Genomic DNA, 20,254 nt, shown 5'->3' with positions numbered 1-20,254 from the left:
TTAAGATGATAGATTGAGTGAGCTCAGGCTTTACTTATTTCCTATTATGAGATGAAAATGAAGGGGATTCACTTAAATTTCCCGAGAGACTGATGCCGGTATGATCGCCACCTGTGACGTGACTGATGAAGTTCGCATTAGCCATGTGGTAGTAAAAGAATTTGTAGTGCTGGGCTCTAGTTTGGCGATTGCATGAAAAAGTTGCGTCCATGGCAAGAACACAAAGAAGCTTTAGGCTGTTCCTTTTTAGTATATTCGGTGTTGTGCGACACCTGATTACAATATGATCTTACTACCAAACACTGATGCCAGCTTTTGTTATTCTGCTCTTATCGACCTTGCGTGCCCAGACACAGAACATAGACTAGAGAAGAGAACGGCCACGGATTACTCCATGTGAGTTCTTGCGGATGATTTTGTCTGCACTTATGAACCAAATCAATATTAATTTAGTAGGCATCCAAACTCTTCTTTTTTGCAAAAGATGGATAAATTTTAACTCGGTCTGCGTGAGACATGTCATTAACTTTAGAGAAGATGACCCAGAACACCCTACATGGTTGACAAGTTTCTCCCCAAATGTTTGTTGCCTTAAGTGGTTTTGTGTCATTAAAATGGGACATTACCCTGTTGCCAATTTCAGCTCGAGCTTACTCATTAGCGACAAATTCGGCATTGCCCGTGTGAAGTTCCTTCAGACCAAAGTTTGTTTGCTTACCTAAGCTAAAAACAAAAAGTAGTCACATTCTTTAAACTTTCTGTTATATATTATGTTATCTATTTTGGTACTAAGAACATTATTTGTCCGTCGGCACCGTCAGCCCTGTCCCATGCGATGTGGACTTAAAGAAAATTTATGTTGAATGATAGGCGTCGTTGTATTCTTAAACCTCAATCAAATGCAAAGGTCTCTTCTCCTTGCCTGTCCGGTTCCTGCCTTGGCAAGATCAAAACGGATCCTTTTGCCCAGACCCTTTTTTAAGAATCACACATAATCGTGACGGGTTAAAGATTTAGACACCTGACAGCGACATCATGAGCCGAATCTCGAATCAGTATTTCGACACTTTCTACACATTTTCTTAATGTGTATGGAATAAACAGACATATAGAAATTAGCCGGGTATTTAGAAAATCCGGACCCTTTTTGTATAAAAGGAGATGAAGTGCCAAAAAAGAATTTTAAGAGGGTAATGTAGACTTATACAGGACGTGGATAAGAACCGTTGATCCCGAATCCCGATGCTTTTAGTTTTGGATAATGGGAGACCCACTCAAAGTCAACGAGACGTTTCGTTACTCTTGATCAACGCCTGATTTCTTGGTGAGAGAGAATGAGACTTCAATGGCCTCATGAATATGATACGAATTGCGGTTGCAGAGATTGATCTGGCTCGTTCTATTCGATCTCGATCTGACTGACCTGAGAATCGTGCCTTGTTAAGAGACTGTTGTCATGGGCCTGAAGTTTGGTATCGTCCCGATTTCATAGTTAGAGACTGTTGTCAGACTCAGGCTTCCTTTATATCAGTGCTCGAATCTTAGAGCGTTCTAGAGAGAGACTCTGAGAGGAATGCTTTTGTAGTATTGATTTGTCGGTAGGGGGCCTTGAATTACAACCGTAAATCCCTATCTTATCTAATGGCTAAGATCTCACCTCCCGTATTCCGAGAGGGAACTCTCCTCAAGTGCTGATAAGTTTTGATAACGGAGGCCGTTTTCGCTCTTGAAGAGACCGAGCCGATCGGGACATTATCTAGTAGAAAAAAGACTCAGTTGAGGTGAGTTCGTTTGACTATTTGATTAAGTCAGTGCATCTTAAGGCACACCCATTATTGTTGTCCTCTTTGAGCAGCCTAAAGTATGAGCGTGTCGCCAGAAGATTGTTTTCTTTAGGGTCTGTTTTTGTTGGGGAATCTTGCTCACAGAAGCAATTACGTATCGGCTGTGAAGTTGTCGTAGCTAGTGTTTTCTCAGTCCATCTAGTTCTGAGGTGCTTACTCTCATCAATCGGCCATAAAGAGGGAAATTTTGTAATGGCTTCATCAGTGAAAATAGTTTTGGGATCTATAGCCTTTGCAGTCTTCTGGGTATTGGCGGTTTTCCCAGCTGTCCCGGTTTTGCCCGTCGGGAGGACCGCTGGCTCCCTCCTGGGGGCGATGCTTATGGTCGTTTTTAGGGTCATAACGCCCGATGAAGCTTATGCAGCGATCGATCTTCCGATCCTCGGTCTCCTATTTGGGACGATGGTCGTCAGCGTGTATCTTGAAAAGGCGGACATGTTTGAGTACTTGGGCAAGCTGCTCTCGTGGAAAAGCAGGGGAGCCCGGGACTTGCTTTGCCGTGTCTGCATAATTTCAGCCATATCCAGCGCCCTATTCACCAATGACACCGCCTGTGTAGTCTTGACCGAGTTTGTCTTGAAAATAGCCAGGCAGCATAACCTTCCTCCTCATCCGTTTCTACTTGCTCTTGCCTCGAGTGCGAATATTGGGTCTTCGGCGACTCCAATTGGCAATCCTCAAAACCTGGTTATAGCAGTCCAGAGCAAGATTTCGTTCGGAAGTTTTCTTTTTGGCCTTCTTCCCGCGATGCTGGTGGGGGTTTTCGTCAATGCTTTGATTCTACTATGCATGTATTGGAGGCTATTATCCATTCAAAAGGACGAAGAAGATGCTACTACTGGAGTGGTTGCCGAGCAGGACGTTAGTTCTCATCGCTTTTCACCTGCAACAATGTCGCATGCTTCGTCCTTAAATTCTCAGGAATGGAACTCTAGAGTGGAGTCCATGAATATGCAAGGCTCTCCCATCGCGAATAGAAACTCCCTGGCTCAAATTGAGATGCTCCGAAGCCGCTTGGCTCCAAATGAAAATGAAATCCATAGGGTCCTGAGCGGCACGCTCGACTCAGCAAGAAATTCAAATGCCTCGAAGGAGGCCACTACTGACTCACCTTTGCAGAAAAGAAATGAGAATGCTTCTTCAGAGAGGGTGCTCTCAATGGACAGGTTAAGTGATGCACTCTCGGTTAAGTCTCAAGCAAAGGAAACCCTGGCCCCTAGATGGAAAAGACTCTTGTGGAAATCATGCGTTTACTTGATCACTGTAGGAATGTTGGCGTCGTTGTTAATAGGTCTGAACATGTCTTGGACTGCCATTACAGCAGCCCTTGCTCTTGTCGTCCTCGATTTTAGGGATGCACGGCCGTGCCTAGAGAAGGTAAGCCAAGCCTTTATACTCTCATTTCAATTCGCTTCAATTTACTTGGTGTCCACTGACAGGAGTGCATTATACTCTATGGTTATTCTTAAGTCCATTCTGTTTTTTTCCCCAGGTTTCTTACTCTCTTTTAATCTTCTTTTGTGGAATGTTCATTACGGTTGATGGATTCAATAATACTGGAATTCCAAGCAGTCTCTGGAACCTCATGGAACCCTATTCCAAAATTGATCGTGCTAGTGGGACAGCGGTTCTGGCCGCTGTCATACTTGTTCTGTCGAACTTGGCTTCGAATGTGCCAACAGGTACAGTGATATAGTTGAGTTTTTGCTGTTTTCTTCTTCTGTTATCCTTTTGCAGCATATTTCGGTTATCTTTGTGCATTGTTCTAGCTTGTAAGGAACTTCAACCTTAGTTGGAAAAAAGAGGAAGGGACATCAAACCTTATAAAGCATGCTAATACTGCGAATCTATCACAATGCAGCTGTTTTACCGGCTGTGCTAGTGTAATGACTGAACCTTCGTGTATGAAACCCTCAACTTTTAGTCTTGTAAAGGGTATTTGAAATCAGAATACAAGCAAAGACAGGTCATCTATTTTCATTAAGGACACATAGGCTAATGTTAGAAAACATGCACAAGTCCTGCGGTTCTTACTGTTAGAACATATGGCGCTCTTTCTCTATACGACGTCCTGGTATTTCAGTTAACCCAGACGGTCCATTCCAATCAAAGCATCCCCACTTCTTAAGTACTTTAGACTAATCCAAGATGCGATATGTGCGCAATTCCTTTAATGCTCATGAATCTGTTCATTGGCATTTTGTTCTGTCCCTTTGCCGCTCCTTATGGCAACATGTAGAACCTGACTCTGAGCTGATCCCACTTTTTTATAGTCATCTGATGTTAATCTCCGGAACAGTTCTGCAATCAACGAAACTTGTTACTGCGTGTGGAAGTTAAATCACAGGGCACTGACTGTTGTGATATGTGTTGCCACGCAGTTCTCTTGCTAGGGGCACGGGTCGCGGCATCTGCAGCTGCAATCTCTGCAGCCGAAGAAAAGAAGTCGTGGCTGATCCTGGCTTGGGTCAGCACAGTGGCCGGGAATCTCTCATTGCTGGGATCGGCCGCCAACTTGATCGTGTGCGAACAAGCGCGCCGTTCGCCGCACCTCGGGTACACTCTATCCTTCTGGAGCCATCTCAAGTTTGGGGTTCCTTCCACCGTTGTAGTGATTGCCATTGGGTTGATTCTCATAAGATGATATTATCCCCAATGCGTCCTGTGAAGTTTGCTTTTCGCAGGCAAACTTTTTCTGGCTGCTGGTTACAAGTGTGTTTCATTTGATAATTCACTGAAGAGGCGAGACTCTACATCAGGTTGCAAATTTCTGTTCTTCCCTTTAATAAAAAAAAATGGAAAACTTTCCCATCACTAAATTTCTGTAAACATTGGTAAATATCAAGTAACAGTTGGTAAAAAAAAGTTGTGGCTCGTATATTGCTTGTCCAATAACTTGTTACTTAGTTACCAATCCTTATTTCTCAAATTACCAAGAGTTATTTGATTGTTTTTTTTAAAAATATTTTAGCTGTTCAAATCAATCATCAACTTTTATTTGGGCAGCCTATCAACGTGTGAAATTACCAACTCTATATAATGATCAACTTTACTTACGGTGGTTTACCAACTTTTTTTTGTCTAATTAGATCACAAACTCTTATTTGAGTCACTTACCGTTGTTTATTTAGTCATCTGGAACATTATCATTATCTGTTCAATTTACCAACTATTATTTGCTTAGCTCGCTGACATCTAAAAGTTACCAACTCCCGTGTCAAACTACCAACCTTAATTTGAGTTGTTTTTCAATTTCTTTTTGATTAAATTGATAACTAATTTCAGGTTATCAATTCTTATCTAAATATTTTCCAAAAAAAAAAAAAACAGATTGGGTTTGTTGATTAGAATAATTAGTCAATTTTTTTTTTTCACTGCCGACAATAATTTATATCTGAACTTTTTCGAGACGATGGAAATATTTTTCGTTCCCATATTTTTATAAGCGATACGATGAATTAGCTCTAGGAAAACCTTTTTAAGAGGTTGATTTTTTGCGAAACAAACGGATTCAAGGCGGCTCATCGACGGTAATTTAGCAATGTAAAGGTTGGTTAGCCCTGTAAAATCGAATTAGAGAAGTCTATTGTGTGCGGATCGGGAATCCAACAATCTAACCCTAGCCATGTTCCGTAGCTTCGCACTACGCTCGATGGACATATATGGCGAGCGAGGGAATATTAGATACCCACACGCATGGCTTCATAAGCTCCACGACGACGGCCGTGGAGCCGTGAAACGGAGAGCTATGACGTGGACAGCGAGAGCTCTGTCGGATCAGTTGGTCTCATGGTTCGGTGGACAATATCGATCATCTACGTCTCCGACAAAGACAATCACCTTGGAACGAATTTGCGTCCTAAAATAACCCTATCCAATTGTGTAGATTTCATCATAGAGACCATTTTATTCGAGTACGTAATCACACAACATTTCAAAATATCATGTTATTAGACATGCAGACTAAATCTGTTGGGAAAAGTACAAAATAAAGTCTCAAAATCTGTTACATTTGTGCCGATTCAATCCTTTTTCGATTTGTCAATTTAATCTACGTGGTTGATTTTGGCCAAAAATCAATTCAATTGTGTGACATGTACGATGGCCAGCGGCTCGTGGACAAAATTTAGAATGTTTTAATATTTTCTTTTGTATTTAGTATTTTCTTTGTATCTTATTTTTTCATTGTGGCCCCGCGAGGGTGGAGCCCTCGCTAGATCCGACGAGGGTCGCCCTCGCCTAGGGTATGCCAGTCCTCCCCCAAGCTCCGAAGGTCGAGTGCTCCCTAAATCTGACAAGGGCGATCCTCACCCAGGTGAGGATTGCCCTGGTTGACTTTTGGTGAGGGCTTGACCCCTGCAGTTGGATCTAGCGAGGGCTCGTAGGCCCTTGCCCAGTGTCCGGTGATGGCGACCCTTGCCCGACGCAGGGCGATCTTGGCCTAGGTTGCGAGGGTCAAGCCCTTGCTAGATCCGGTCGGAGCAATCCTCGATCACGTGGGCGAGGGTCGCTCTTGTCGGATTTGGGGAGGGCTTGACCCCCGCTGTTGAATTTAGTGATGGCTCGCATGTCACGCTCGCTAAGTAGTAGGTGTAGACAGTAGATGCATGTGAATATATGGGTAGCTAGAGATCACGCAACTATTTGATTGCATAAGGCCACGTGGGCCTTGGTTATATCCATCTCGAGTAGAAGATGGTTCTCTAATTGTTTCGGTCCAAAGAATTGAAATAATTTAGTCTACCAAATATTATATTTATGATTTCGTCTAGGCTTTTTGGATAATTCTTGTGCATGTGTATTTAGTTTACTCTGATCTAGATAGATAATCAACTATATCGATATCATATATCAAATGGAGGGTTCTTGTTAACTCCAATTTTCAATCTGTTGTGGGTGTGTCTCTCTCTCCCTTCTCTTTCTCACACAAGCTAAACATGTCTGGCTGCTTTCCAGTCAAAACTAACTTTCTATGAGGGGGGGTTAGACCCGCCAAACATCCATCTGCTCGTGCAAATGATCTTCTCTCCAGGCTCTCTCTTGCTCAATGTCTGGCCCCAAGAAGAAAAAATTTCGTTTTTGCTCCCTTTCGTACGTCCTCCTGCACGTACATGTTGTCTCCCTCCAAACTCTTGCTTAACGAATGGCCCCCAGAGGTAGCTCGTGCTCGATGAACTGGGTTAAAACCAGAACAACTCTTGATCAATGTTGAGCAGGATGTCTTATCTACCTTTAATTTGAGGTTGACATGAAATATTATTTTTTCTTAAAAAAGGATTCGGTTTTTCGGTTCAAATTATGAGTGAGCGGTTTTAGAGTCGTTTCAAATCTCACATGGAACATGGATACTATTCTATTGGGAACGATTTCATAGTTTTTGAAACTTGAAACCTACCATGTCTATCGGTTCTAGGGTCTACCAGAGAGTTGGGAAATTTCTTTTTTTTTTTTTTGTTTCATTTTTTAGTTAAGAAAACGAAAGTGAACGCAACAACAAAAATCCCCGTTTATTCATAAAAGATAGTTTTGTAAAATAAAATAGACAATAAAAATTTCAAAACATGCAACATAAAAATGTTCCTGATTTAGTTCTTACCTAGGAACCGAGAACAAAACCGCACAATCACCGGTTTCACTGTTTTTGGAGTCGGAAATTGAACCTATAACCGTGGAAACCTGGAACCGGGGCTGATTCCTATAGCCGGTTCGGTCCAATTTTCGACTCTACCATGGACCCATGCTCACCGCTAATTCAGACCAAGATGGGAAGCTCCTCAGCATCCACAAGTTTATGATTATCTTTGTCCCCTAACCTCATGTACACAATCAAACCCCAAGTCCATCCGTGAAACGGTCCGAATAGAACCGGCAATTGCATTAGATGACGAAATATTGTAATAGTTACATAGCTCAACATAATCATATATGCCACGAAAATTTTGGTCCATCACATGGTAGTTTGTGGATGGACCTAAGCAAGTTTTTAAACTATTTTGTCCGAACTACGGTTTGTAAAACTTCGAGAGTATTCCCTGCCTTTCAGCAATTGGAGACTTAAGGCGGGCGGCTATCGGCATGTTAAAAATAAGGAACTTATCCATGGAACCTGCTGTCTCTGTATATCAAATAAATGGACGGGCCGCGAAGTTCCTCGTAAGAGAGAAATTTCCCTTATCTGATGAGGTAACCCTTACGTAACCACACCGAGGATCCAGGGAAGCACCGGTCTGTGACAGCATTTATTTTCAATTGATCCCACGTGAGTGGAGAGGCGGTCCAGGACCACCCGATATTTTCTTGTCCTCTCCATGTATCTTTCGACCGTACCGTTACCCACCAAACGACCACATATGGAATAATGGAAGAACCAATCCTTGCATGAGGCCAACTTCCCCTGAGAATGGGAAAAATCGGGAAAAAAAATAAAAAAAATGAAGGTAAAGGAAGCTCCAATCTCACCTCAATTCCTGGTCCCCCGCGGCAATGTCGAGTAGCTATGAGGTCCGTCTTATTTCGAATATCACTTAGCTGCTCCTGCTCATACAAAACGTCTTTTTTTTTTCATGTCAAACTCTTCTAGGATGTATAGTTGACGCACCAATCAAAATCGCCAAGAAAGATTACAAACTTTATTCCCATTTGAAGGCCTATCCAAAGACGAGAGAACCGTTGTTCATGAATAGGCTTGCACAACGTAACAATTTTTAGGTGATTGGGAAAGTGACAGTATATTGTGGGGTATAAATTTTTAAAGGAGTGGATCCCAAAAGCAATGATAACTTCTCATTTTTTATTTTTTTTAGCCAGAATAAACTGTTAGTTTCACATAAATTAAGAACAGTCGCATAATCATCTCCCTCGTTGTTTGATGGCCAAGATCTTCCTTATTTGTCTCTTTTCCTTTATCGTTTTTGCCGCTCCATTCTATTCTTTTCACCATCTCTCCCACATGCATTTGGTGAGGCATGAAATCTCAGTCTCTCAAAACCTGATTGCCTTTTGTCATTCTTTGGCACAAAACTCCCAACTTCACTCCCAAAGTTAGGATGGTACAACCAAAGAGAGGGCCCTTATCCTGAACTTGTAAAGAGCCTGAAATTTTCAATCCATTTGGCTCCAAAAGAACGATGAGTTCTGTGGTCAAAGTGATTCTTGGCTCAATAGCCTTTGCAATCTTCTGGGTCTTGGCTGTTTTTCCAGTTGTTCCATTTCTTCCCATTGGACGAACTGCGGGTTCGCTTCTTGGAGCGCTGTTAATGGTGGTCTTTGGAATTCTAGACCCGGTCGATGCTTATGATGCGATAGACCTACAAGTACTTGCTCTTCTCTTCGGGACAATGGTGGTGAGTGTGTACCTTGAAAGAGCAGACATGTTCCAATACTTGGGGATGTTTCTCTCATGGAAGAGCATGGGCGCAAAGGACCTGATGTGCCGAATCTGCGTGGTTTCTGCTGTTTCGAGCGCGCTCTTCACAAACGACACTTCGTGCGTGGTCTTGACCGAGTTCGTGCTCAAGATTGCCAGGCAAGAGAACATCCCGCCCCACCCGCTTTTGCTAGCGCTCGCTTCGAGCGCGAATATCGGGTCGTCGGCGACTCCAATAGGGAACCCTCAAAACTTGGTGATTGCCGTCGAGAGTGCGCTGTTCAGTTTTGGGAGCTTCATGACAGGGATGCTTCCGGCAGTGCTGGTAGGGCTCGTGTTGAATGCACTCGTCCTCTTGGTCATGTATTGGAAAGTGTTGTCCATTCGAAAGGAGGACGAGGGAGATGTGAACACGCAGATGCTTCTGCCCGCCACCATGTTCCATGTACCCTCGAACCTGAACGAGAACCGAAATGCGGGACATGCAGACACACCAGGTCTCGAGAGCGGAGTGTCCTTGGAAGAACGCGAAACGACACATCTGGTCGTCCATGAGATGTCGGAGTACGACGTTGTAGAAAACACGTCAGGGAAATGGAGGAGGATATTGTGGAAGACTTGTGTATATTTGGTCGTGGTAGGAATGTTAGTTTCTCTATTGATGGGTCTCAATATGTCATGGACGGCGACCGGCGCAGCTCTTGCCCTAATCGCTCTCGGTTTCGAGGACGCTCAACCATCCCTAGCGAAGGTGAAGTTTCCTTCGCGAAAAGTGTCTTTCTTTCATTCGAATAATGCTAAGTCTACTAAGATTGATTTATAAAGCATTATTATCGGGGGAAATTACTTAAAAAAATCCTAAGCTCATTGTACTTGTACTAGTTCAGCCATAAATATTCAATTTGATTAATTTAGTCCTAAATTTATTGCATTGTGTCAATTTAATCTTAAACAATTTAGTCTTGAACCTTTTAATTGTGCCAATTGAATCATAAATCTTTTGACTTATTGTTAATTTAATTCTAATCATTTTGACGATTGCCAATTTAGTCATTTCGGTTAATTTTGACAAGAAATCGTTGACGTTACGGGCCAGCCGATGCCAGTCGTCCTACATAGTACGGCCGATGCAAATGTGGATGAGTTTTGAAAAAAAAAATGGTTTTTTTTCTTTTTCCTTTTCTTTTTTTCTTTCCTTTCTTTTTTTTGACTAATTTTGACAAATCGTCAAAATGTTTAGAATTAAATTTACAAAAAGTCAAAAGATTTAGAATTCAATTGGCACAATTGAAGGTTTAAGACTAAATTGGCACAAGTGCAACAGCTTAGGACTAAATTGACCAAATTGAAGGATTTAAGATGACTTGACACAAGTACAACCGAGTTTAGGACTTTTTTGGTAGTTTTGCTGTTAGTATTGGATATTGAAATATGATCTACTCAATTTATTGCCCACTTCAAATCTAACAGGTCATTTATAAAGCCATTTTCCTATAATTTCGCCTTCACCTTCCCCTAGCTACCTTTCCTTGGGAGTACATTTTAAAGAAGGGTAAAAGTCATCAAAAACCCTAAATTATGTTTGTTGTGACAAATTTACTTCAATTTTTTTTTGTGACACCCAAAATCCTGATCTTGCCCAAGTAACACATTTACCATAAGCTTTTACCTATGTGGCACATTTACCCCCAATTTTTTTTTTGACCCCAAAAATCCAATTGGGATAAATGTTTCACACGCCTACAAATTTGGGGTTTTTGATGTTACAAAAAAAATTGAGTGAATGTGTCGCATGGGTAAAAGCTTGGGATTTTTAGTGCGACAAAAAAAAAATTTGGAGTAAATGAGTCACATGGATACAAGTTTGAACTTTTTGGTGTCACCAGAAAAAATTTAGAGTAAATGTGTCACAATGAATATAATTTAAGGTTTTTAGTGGCTTTTTCCTTTTAATAACTACGAAGACTTGCATGTTTTTAAACACAAGTAAGTAGCATTGGTGTCCAGTGAGGAAGATAGAAGTTCTAACAACTTGTCACGATTTGATAAATAGTAATTTCTATGTGGAGAAATGATCTAGTGACAGTCTTTAATCTATCATGAGAATAACAGTATGTTCTAGGCCACAAAAAGGTAAATTTATAAATTATTATAAATCATTATGGTGTCTGTTTTTTCAATGATTTGTGGCTCATAACATACTATTACTCTTATGGTGGTCTAAATACTGCTATACTAGCAAAATCCTTCTAGATACGAGGAAGGCGAGAGTTCCAGAATAGAACTTGCACATGAATCATCAGTTCGACATTGTCATCACCTTCTCTCTTTTTCGGGCCCATAAATTCAAAAAAGTTAAATATATAAGTTCCTTGCATACAAAATTAGGAAGTTGATGCTCCTTCTCTTGTTCTTTTACCTTATGAGAAAACAAAAAATGAAAAAAGAAATCCCAAATCCACTAATTTGAAGTGTGTTAGAAGTTACGTGTATTTTCATTTATGCTTATGTGAAAATAAGCAAGTGAAACAGTTCACTCCTTTGTCTGAACACATTCGATTTGATTTAGGTTTCATATTCCCTCTTGGTATTCTTTTCCGGGATGTTCATCACCGTCGAAGGATTCGAAGGAACCGGAATCCCATCTTCGCTTTGGGCTTTTGCGGAGGGATATGTGCAGGTCACGAGTGCGAAAGGCGTCGCTGTTCTCGCCCTCGTCATCCTTGTCCTCTCCAATTCTGTCTCCAATGTCCCAACAGGTATGTCACTTTACTCGTGAGGAACTATCTTATGCATTCTTCAGCACACTATTGACATAGAAAATCACGCCTACTATCAATATTTAATGCAGAAAACGGAATTTCATGATGCATTACAACCATTCATAAGTCCAAGATCCACGTTGAAACATCTTGAATTTTTTTTAACATCTTGGTTTTTATCCTCAAATGGGCGGAGTTGACGTAGAACAAACATGTTGTCACAAGGAACTTTAAGAACTAGGAAGATTGATATGTCAATCGAATGCAGATTACTTACCTTTTTATCTGACTGCAATGTAAACTCCTGCATTTCGGACTTTAAATGTAGAAAATATACTTTAGACATAGATTTTGCTCAATGACCAAAAGCATAAGTAGTCGGGGGGGCTGAGTGGTCGTTGCTTTCACCGCGGCTTCTGGTATGCTGATGAACCCTAGGTTTTCATCCTTAAAAGGGAGAGAGTGATCAAGTTTAAGCCTATGCCATTAGGGGAGGGAACTTCTGCAACAAAGCTATGGTGGATATATCCAACAAGAAGGTGGCAGTGGCCCGACCTGCAGAATCCTGTGAGACACCTGCACCTACATTTTATATGTGAAGACATCGCTGCAGCCACCATTTCTCTTGTCTAGGATTTCCCAAAAGTAGCGCTATTCCAGAGTTGTTTGTATGGCCAGAGTCTTTCCTAGGTTTTTCTCCTGTAAGAAAAGGAAGAAAGGCTTTGTTTGACACACGGGATTTCTTGCTAAGGAAAAAATTACCAAAACAGTCCTAAATTTATTGTCAATCATAAATCTTTTTTTTGGCTAATTTAGTCCTAAACCTTTCATATTTTTGCCAATTCGCTTCATTTAGCTAGCTAATAATGACATGGCCAATTTTCAATAATATTTTATTTACTTTTTACTTACTTTTTTCCTTTTTCTTCCTTCTTTGCTCTTGTTTGTGGCCGGTGAGGGTCGTGGCCCCTCGCCCGGGGAGAGGGCAACCTCACCATAGCCTTGCTGGCTGTGAGCGAAGGCGGCCTCACCTGCGGCCGGCAAGGACATGGCCACCTTCGACAGCGGCCGGCAAGGCTGTCGCGCCTCATGGGAGATATTGGCCTCACCCGAGACTTGTCGGCGGTGGGCGAAGGTGGCCATGGCCTTGCCGGTTGTGGGCAAGGTTGCCTTTGCTCACGGCCTCGACCATCGCGCGAGGCTATGCGAGGAGCTCCGGCAACCCTTGTCGACCACAAACAAAAGTAAAGAAGGAAGAAAAATAAAATAAAATTTAATTAAAATTTTGAAAAAATATTATTAAAATTTGGTCACATTAGCGCTAACCGGCTAAATGGACTGAACCGACATAAATGCAAAAGGTTCATGACTCAATTAGCAAAAATAAAGTTTATGACCGAATTGAAACGATTATAATAGATTTAGGACTGTTTTGGTAATCATGTTGTTAGATTGCGCTCCTTGTTCTTGTAATTTGCGAGTCCGTCCTGGAACAATGGGAAGAGCATCTAGTATCTTGACACGGTCGTTTGTTGGTCGTGTTTTAAATGTAGATTTGGTCCGATAGGCGTCTTGAAATTGACTAACCATTGTTTCGCGAAGTAATGCTTATATTAAGTTTGGAAAAGGCCTATTAGTATTATGCAATGCGTATATCATGTAGCATATTGATATGGTGTCACTAATTAAATACATCATTTATTGTGACTTTTACACATTTACAATAAAAAAATAGATTAGCCGCACATGCTTTGAGATGAATACGTCGTTCTGGGATTCCAATTTGCCACAGTTATTAAACTATGAAAATGTCAATCTAGCAATTGAATGTGTGATCTCTTCTCCAGTCCAACCCCATCCAAATGCAGGGATCATATCCATATCACTTTTAAGTTTCAAAATGGTCATAACATATGATGATCTTTTCTAGTGCAAACTTGCTTTAATTCATTACAATTGCAGTTTTACTGCTAGGGGCAAGATTCGCGGATTCGAAAGCTTTCAGGACGCGAGACGACCTCAAGAAGGCATGGCTGATTCTGGCTTGGGTCAGTACTGTGTCCGGAAACCTCTCACTCCTGGGGTCAGCCGCCAACTTGATCGTGTGCGAGCAGGCCCGCCGCTCGCCTCATCTTGCTTACAACTTAAGCTTTTGGAGGCACCTCAAGTTCGGAGTCCCTTCCACGATTTTAGTGACCGTCGCCGGTTTAACACTTATTAGTTAAATGACAGTGAGTATGATCACACAATTCTCAGAGGCTGCAAATTTTGCTGATGATAGAACTGCATATGACGAGAGTGTTGTAGTGACTTGGACTAATGGAGCACTCGCGCGGAGGGAAAGGGCAAAGCTTTAACTTAGTTTTTGTGATCAGCTGCTTTATGGAGCTTTAGGGAGCTTCAGAGGGGTCAAAAGGCATCCTCATGAATTAATTTCAGTTTTTACATATACATATTAGAATCACTCTTACTTGTTCGGTGCGCAGTTCGGTTCATTCCTGCCTTCTTCGCTTTCCTAGAAGCATGCCAGTGAATCAATCGACCACGTTTGTTTTGATTCAGGTTTCATGTTCCCTAGCTCATGGTATTCTTTTGCGGGATTTTCATCTCTGTCGAAGGATTCGAAAGAACCGGGGTCCCATCTTTGCTTTGGGAGTACACGAAGAGATACCCGCAGGTCGCTAGTGCGCGTGGCATCGCTGTTCTTGCCCTCGTTTTCGTTGTGCTCTCCAATTTCGTCTCGAATGTCTTTTACATGATCTCTTTGCTAACGAGAAAAAGAATGGCTAATATGCTTTGTTCGGATGGGTTAGATTGACTTCTTCGTTCTTTGCATCCGTGAGACCGAGTCTGTCTGGAAATGTGGGAAGATCATCTAATATCCTGAGCGGTCGTTTGTTGCTTGCTTTTCAAATGCAGAATTGGTCCAATAGGCGTCTTGATAGAAAGCTATTGTTTCTCGCATTGCGAGGGGAAGAGAGATTCTTAACTGTGTTACCTGTTGAGATAGACAGATCACGTAACAAGTGACAAATAAGGATTTTTGTAAGATTCCCAAATCATTCGTATGTTACAAATTCTTCATACATTTCCTCTCAAGCCCCTTTTAGTTAACATGCCTAACGAACTTTGTTTTAGCTTCGCTGAGAGGAGTTACTAAAAGCCTACGTCGTGGAGAAGTAAGTGGATCTATTAAATGACTAAACTCTAAAGAAAACAACGTTATTACCAGATTAATTATGTTTTCTTTCTTTTGGATAATGATGGGTTAATCATGAAATCCGAATAAAAACTAGGTCCATCAAATCCTATCAATATATCCATAATTTGCATTTTCACATCTATGGAGAAAATCTACTAGGTAATGGTTATATCACGTGACATGTTGATGTGGCTTCACTCATTGAGTATATCATAATTTTTACGCATTTCCTGATAGAAATACGCCAACGGCACATACGTTGTGATCAATATCGCTTGATGTGGCTGTTACATAGCACGGTTTCTTGTGGATTTGTTTGGTGGTGAAATAAAATGTTAGGGGATGGCAATGTCCCACGCTCAGGCAAAATAACAAAGGAAGCTAAGTGAATGGCGAGGTGGGGGCGTGTAAAGCAAGACGCATTGGGCCAAGCCCGGTCCAATAAGGCACGACCGGTTCACTTTCAGTTATAGTTGTAAGATTCCAGTGACGGCCATCTAATCATGCAACTGAACGTGTATTGGTCTCTTCTCTAGTTCAATCTCTTCCGAATGCAGGGATCGTATCCATTTCACTTTTAAGGCCTAACATGGCTTAGCATATGACGACTCTCTTTTGCAAACTAGGCTTAATCCGCTGCAAAACATTTGCATTGCAGGGTTATTACTAGGAGATTCCAAAGCTTTCATGTCCCGAGACGATATCAAGAAAGCATGGCCGATTCTGGCTTGGGTGGCTGGAAACATTTCGCTCTTGGGCTCGGCCGCTGACGCGATTGTTTGTGAGCAGGCTCGTCGCTCGCCTCATCTTGTTTGCAGCTAATGGCACTTAAGTGATCAGATTCCAGCAAGAAAAATCGCCGATGGTATTTAAGCGATCTATTTTTCAAATTTGTGGCATTCGAATGAGCGAAAAAAAGGTTATAGCACCCAAGTAAACGGTATACAAAAGTCATGGCATTTCGGGTAAACTTATTCCCAATTTTATTGCTAGGAGCAAGATCAGCAGATTCAACAGCTTTCGTGTCACGAGACGATATCAAGAAGGCATGGCTTATTCTTGCTTGGGTCAGTACCGTGGCTGGAAACCTTTCGCTCTTGGGTTCGATCTCCAACTTGATTGTTTGCGAGCATGCTTGCCGCTCGCCTCGTCTTGCTTGCAACTTAAGAATTTGGAGGGGTCTAAAGTTAATTCGGAGTCCTTTTTACGATCGTAGCGGTAGTTGTAGGTTCAACACTTATTAGTTAGATAATAAAGGCATAATCATTGGGGACCATAGAACTTTGACTGAATTAACGGTTATATCACATGACATGTTGATGTAGCGTCACTCATCGCTCATGTCACGAGTTGTAAATTTTACGCATTTACTATTACAAACAGGCGAACAGCACGACACGAACGAGTTGTGACCAATACGTGGCTTGATGTGGCTATTACATGGTAGTGTTTCTCGTGGACTTGTTTGGTGGTGATTTTTTTTTTCAAGGGATTCTAATGTCCCACGCTGAGGCAAAGTAACACAGGAAACTAAGTGAATGGCGAGGTGGGGCGCGTAAAATAAGACGCCATTGGGCCAAGCTCGGTCCAATAAGGCACGACCAGCTCCCTTTCGATTATAGTTGTAAGATGCCAGTGATGGCCATCTAATCTGGCAACTGAATGTGTGATCTCTTCTCTAGCCCAGCCTCATCCAAGTGTGGGGATAATGTTCGTTTCCCTTTTAAGGACTAACATGGTCATTAGCATATGATGACTTTCTATTGCAAACTAGCCTTAATTCATTGCAAAACATTTGCATTGTAGGGTTATTACTAGGAACAAGATTAGCAGATTCCAATAGCTTCTCCATGTCGCGAGGCGATATCAAGAAGGAATGGATGATTCTGGCTTGGGTTGGAACCGTGGCTGGAAACATTTTGCTCCTAGGCTCGGCCGCTGACTTGATTGTTTGCTAGCAGGCTCGCCGCTCACCTCATCTTGCTCACAACTTAAGCTTTTGGAGGCGCCTAAAGTTTGGAGCCCCTTTCTGGATCATAGTGATTGTTGTAGGTTCAACACTTGTTTAACTAATAACATGCCCATGATCACACATTTCTCCGACTGCAAATTTCGTCGCCATAGAACTTTGGATGATGTGATTGTGTTGTAGCGAATTCGGCTAAGGGAGCACTTGCGTGGAGGGAAAAGGGGCAAAGCTTTCACTTGATGCTTATGATCAGCCATTTGTATTTGATATCTATGATACTTCTAGAGATGTGCAAATTTGATCAACAAATTAGGAAACGACTTACATTCCTATTTGTATGGATCTCTCTAGGCAGGGGACGACCATGACAAAGGTCAGTGAACTTGCACCAAGTAATGCGACATAGCCAACTTGAAGGAACCTGAAATTGTGATTTATTGGAGGGCTTGATGCTATAATTCTAGAGATATATATGACTTGATTACATGGAAATAAAAGTTGAGAGTATTATATCGAAAGAGAGGAATTATTGTATAATTCGATGTATCTAAAAAATAGTACATGGAACCTATTTATAAGCTTTGTTAGAAGACTAACCAAGGTAATAAGATAAATATAACATCAAATATAGTCAATTAAGGATATGCACTATCAAAGGTGACAGTGTATGTCTTGAAAGATATATTGAATCAACTAAATATATATTCTAATATTACTAACAATAGACTTAAAAGAATCAAATTGTGATTTCGCACAGATAAAGACATCAAGAGAACTAAAACTGAACTCAAACGGCCCTTTTAATGACATAAATTTTAATTGATATGATGTTGTCTCATCAAAATCAAAGGTAGATCATATGAAAAAACTGGTTGCCTACTGGAAGGCGCAAGCTGGGAAGAAAGGAGACTGTGAAGATCTTGAAAAGACTCAAAAACAGGCAGCTAGAAGAACTTTTTTTAGTTGTCTTCGTAGCGACTATTGGTTTTGGCAATAAGAGCATTTTACAAACGATGACGAAACGCGATCAATCTTGTGGATCTTCGACCCCCTTATGAAAAGTATTAGGAGATTTTTACATATTCCAATTTGGAACAAAACAGGTTCTAGAGACTTCTTGGATTTATTTATTTTTTCGATGAATTTCATATTTTCGAGTTCCTATCGAATCCATTTTTTCAAAGATAGACCGCTAAATGTTTGTATTTCCTTTTTCTTTTGATGTCCCACTACCCTGATTATTGCATCAACGGAAGACCATCATCCTACTGCTTCAAAATGAAAAAGAAAAAAATAAAATAAAATATGTCAACAAAAAAATATTAACGTATTATTACAACATATCCACGTCGGTGCCATTCGTGCTATGTAAGAAGGTCAACATACATTGTGATGCCTTTCAAGAAAAATGTGTGCAAAATTTATCTAAAGCTCTGGAAGATCATCATATGATTTTTTATCTACTTTTGCTCCGCATATCTCATATAGAAATTGTAAGTTGACAATGCTAAGGAGCGACTCACTCGGGGATAATGCGAAGCCACCTACGTTTGTCAATGTATCACCCATTGTGTCAAATTTGGACGAGACTTGCAATTCTTTGATGTAAGTCCTGACATTTTTTTATTTCCTTTTCGCTCTTATTCAACGATTGCGTACTTATGAGATAATTATTTAACGAATTGTCATTTCTAGTAAGAGCTGGGTCTATGTAAATGCTTGAGCCATTACTGTCGATGATTGCTTGGATTGTTAGTTTGTAGAATTGATGGCTTCAACTTCTCGAATGGGTATTGGTTTGTTTTTGAACTATCTAAGAATATCGCAACCCCAAAAAAAAGCAATCTCACAATATGCATGTTCAGGTATGCATCAAAGAATTTCTCATCAAAATCAAAATACGTAGAGCGTTTAAAAAAACTAGTTGCCTATTGAAGAAGCAAGCTGAAAAGGGTGAAGACTTGTGAAGATCTTGAATAGATTCAAGACCAATGTTTTTGAGTTATCTTCGGAGATTGTAATGGTACTTATGTTGTTGATGCAATGACTTTTGCCTTGACTTCTTACTTAAGAATCATTTTACAAAAGATGAAACAACACGACGATTCTGCAGATCTTGAGGCCACCTCCTTCTGGAAAGTTGGAGGAGATTTTTGCATATTCTAATTTGAAGCGAAACAGGTTCTAGGGACTTCTTTTATTTATTTATTTTTTTTTCCAGTGCATTGCATATTTTTGAGTTCCTATCGAATCCGTTTTCTCAAAGATATAGCGCTAAATCTTTGTTTCATTTTTCATCCGATGTCCCATTACCTTGATTATTGCATCAACGGAACAGCGTGATCCTGTTGCTTCAAAATGAAAAGGAAATAAGAAAAATAAAAATGTCAGCAAAAAATATTAAAATAGCATTACAAAATATCTTCATTAGCGACGTCTGTGTCACGTAAGAAGGTCGGCGTACATTGTGATACCTTTCACTAAAAAATGTGTGTAAAATTTATCTAAAGCTCCGGAAGACCATCAAATGATTTTTTTTATCTACTTTTGCTCCACATAACCCATATAGAAATCATAAGTTGACAATGCTAATGAGCAACTCGGGTAATGTGAATACGCCTATGTTTGTCAATGTATCACCTCCTGTGTCAAATTTGGATGTGACTTTCAATTCTTTGACGTCTTGTTTCGCTCTTATTCAACGATTGCATAATTATAAGATAATTATTTACCGAGTTGTCATTTCTAGGAAGAGGGTCTATGCAGCTATTCCACGTAGCAGCTTGCACCATTACTGTCGATCATGATTGCAATGGATTGTTAGTTTGTAGAATTGATGACTTCAACTTCTTGAGTGGCCATTGGTTTGTTGTTTTTCGCTTTTTGAACTATCCAACAATATCCTAACCAAAACAAAAAAAAAAGCTATCTAACAATATGCATGTTCAGGTATGCGTCAAGAGTTCCATCAGTCACTAATGATCCCAGCAAGAATGTCTCATCAAAATCAAAAGACGTAGAGCGTTTGAAAAAACTGGTTGCCTACTAGAAGGAGCAACCTGGGAAAAGAGGAGACTGTGATGATCTTGAAGAGTTGGGGAGAGAGGAGAC

At 40.8% G+C, this 20,254-nt stretch overlaps 2 protein-coding genes across 5 annotated transcripts; both read left to right on the top strand.

Annotated features, from left to right (window-relative positions):
• The first annotated feature begins 1,676 nt into the window (after positions 1–1,676).
• On the top strand, positions 1,677–4,594 carry LOC115744902 (silicon efflux transporter LSI2-like). Of its 3 annotated transcripts, none has more exons than XM_030680319.1 (4): positions 1,677–1,781; positions 1,856–3,221; positions 3,337–3,526; positions 4,226–4,594. In XM_030680319.1, the coding sequence occupies exons 2-4, from the start codon at positions 2,037–2,039 to the stop codon at positions 4,486–4,488; spliced, it is 1,638 nt and encodes a 545-aa protein (XP_030536179.1). In that variant the 5' UTR covers positions 1,677–1,781; positions 1,856–2,036; the 3' UTR covers positions 4,489–4,594. The 3 variants fall into 3 exon arrangements, with proteins under 3 accessions (XP_030536179.1, XP_030536171.1, XP_030536187.1); XM_030680327.2 differs by having other exon boundaries at positions 1,706–1,781; positions 1,929–3,221; XM_030680311.1 differs by having other exon boundaries at positions 1,683–3,221.
• Positions 4,595–8,802: 4,208 nt separating this feature from the next.
• On the top strand, positions 8,803–14,376 carry LOC115746146 (silicon efflux transporter LSI2-like). Of its 2 annotated transcripts, XM_030681864.2 has the most exons (4): positions 8,803–9,961; positions 11,780–11,969; positions 13,935–14,203; positions 14,280–14,350. In XM_030681864.2, the coding sequence occupies exons 1-3, from the start codon at positions 8,972–8,974 to the stop codon at positions 14,195–14,197; spliced, it is 1,443 nt and encodes a 480-aa protein (XP_030537724.1). In that variant the 5' UTR covers positions 8,803–8,971; the 3' UTR covers positions 14,198–14,203; positions 14,280–14,350. The 2 variants fall into 2 exon arrangements, with proteins under 2 accessions (XP_030537724.1, XP_030537716.1); XM_030681856.2 differs by having other exon boundaries at positions 8,804–9,961; positions 13,935–14,376.
• Positions 14,377–20,254: the final 5,878 nt, after the last annotated feature.

The sequence above is a fragment of the Rhodamnia argentea genome, chromosome 7, assembly GCF_020921035.1.
Source record: "Rhodamnia argentea isolate NSW1041297 chromosome 7, ASM2092103v1, whole genome shotgun sequence".
Taxonomy (NCBI): domain Eukaryota; kingdom Viridiplantae; phylum Streptophyta; class Magnoliopsida; order Myrtales; family Myrtaceae; genus Rhodamnia; species Rhodamnia argentea.
The sequence above is the reverse complement of the archived record's forward strand: the minus strand, read 5'-3'. Positions and strand labels throughout refer to the sequence as shown.

Bases quoted from the DNA above. Each gene is read 5' to 3' on its own strand.
- LOC115744902 (XM_030680319.1), top strand. From the start codon at position 2,037: ATGGCTTCATCAGTGAAAATAGTTTTGGGATCTATAGCCTTTGCAGTC. The intron at 3,222-3,336 runs GTAAGCCAAGCC...TTTTTTCCCCAG, and splicing joins CACGGCCGTGCCTAGAGAAG to GTTTCTTACTCTCTTTTAAT. The intron at 3,527-4,225 runs GTACAGTGATAT...GTTGCCACGCAG, and splicing joins GGCTTCGAATGTGCCAACAG to TTCTCTTGCTAGGGGCACGG.
- LOC115746146 (XM_030681856.2), top strand. From the start codon at position 8,972: ATGAGTTCTGTGGTCAAAGTGATTCTTGGCTCAATAGCCTTTGCAATC. The intron at 9,962-11,779 runs GTGAAGTTTCCT...GATTTGATTTAG, and splicing joins CTCAACCATCCCTAGCGAAG to GTTTCATATTCCCTCTTGGT. The intron at 11,970-13,934 runs GTATGTCACTTT...TTACAATTGCAG, and splicing joins TGTCTCCAATGTCCCAACAG to TTTTACTGCTAGGGGCAAGA.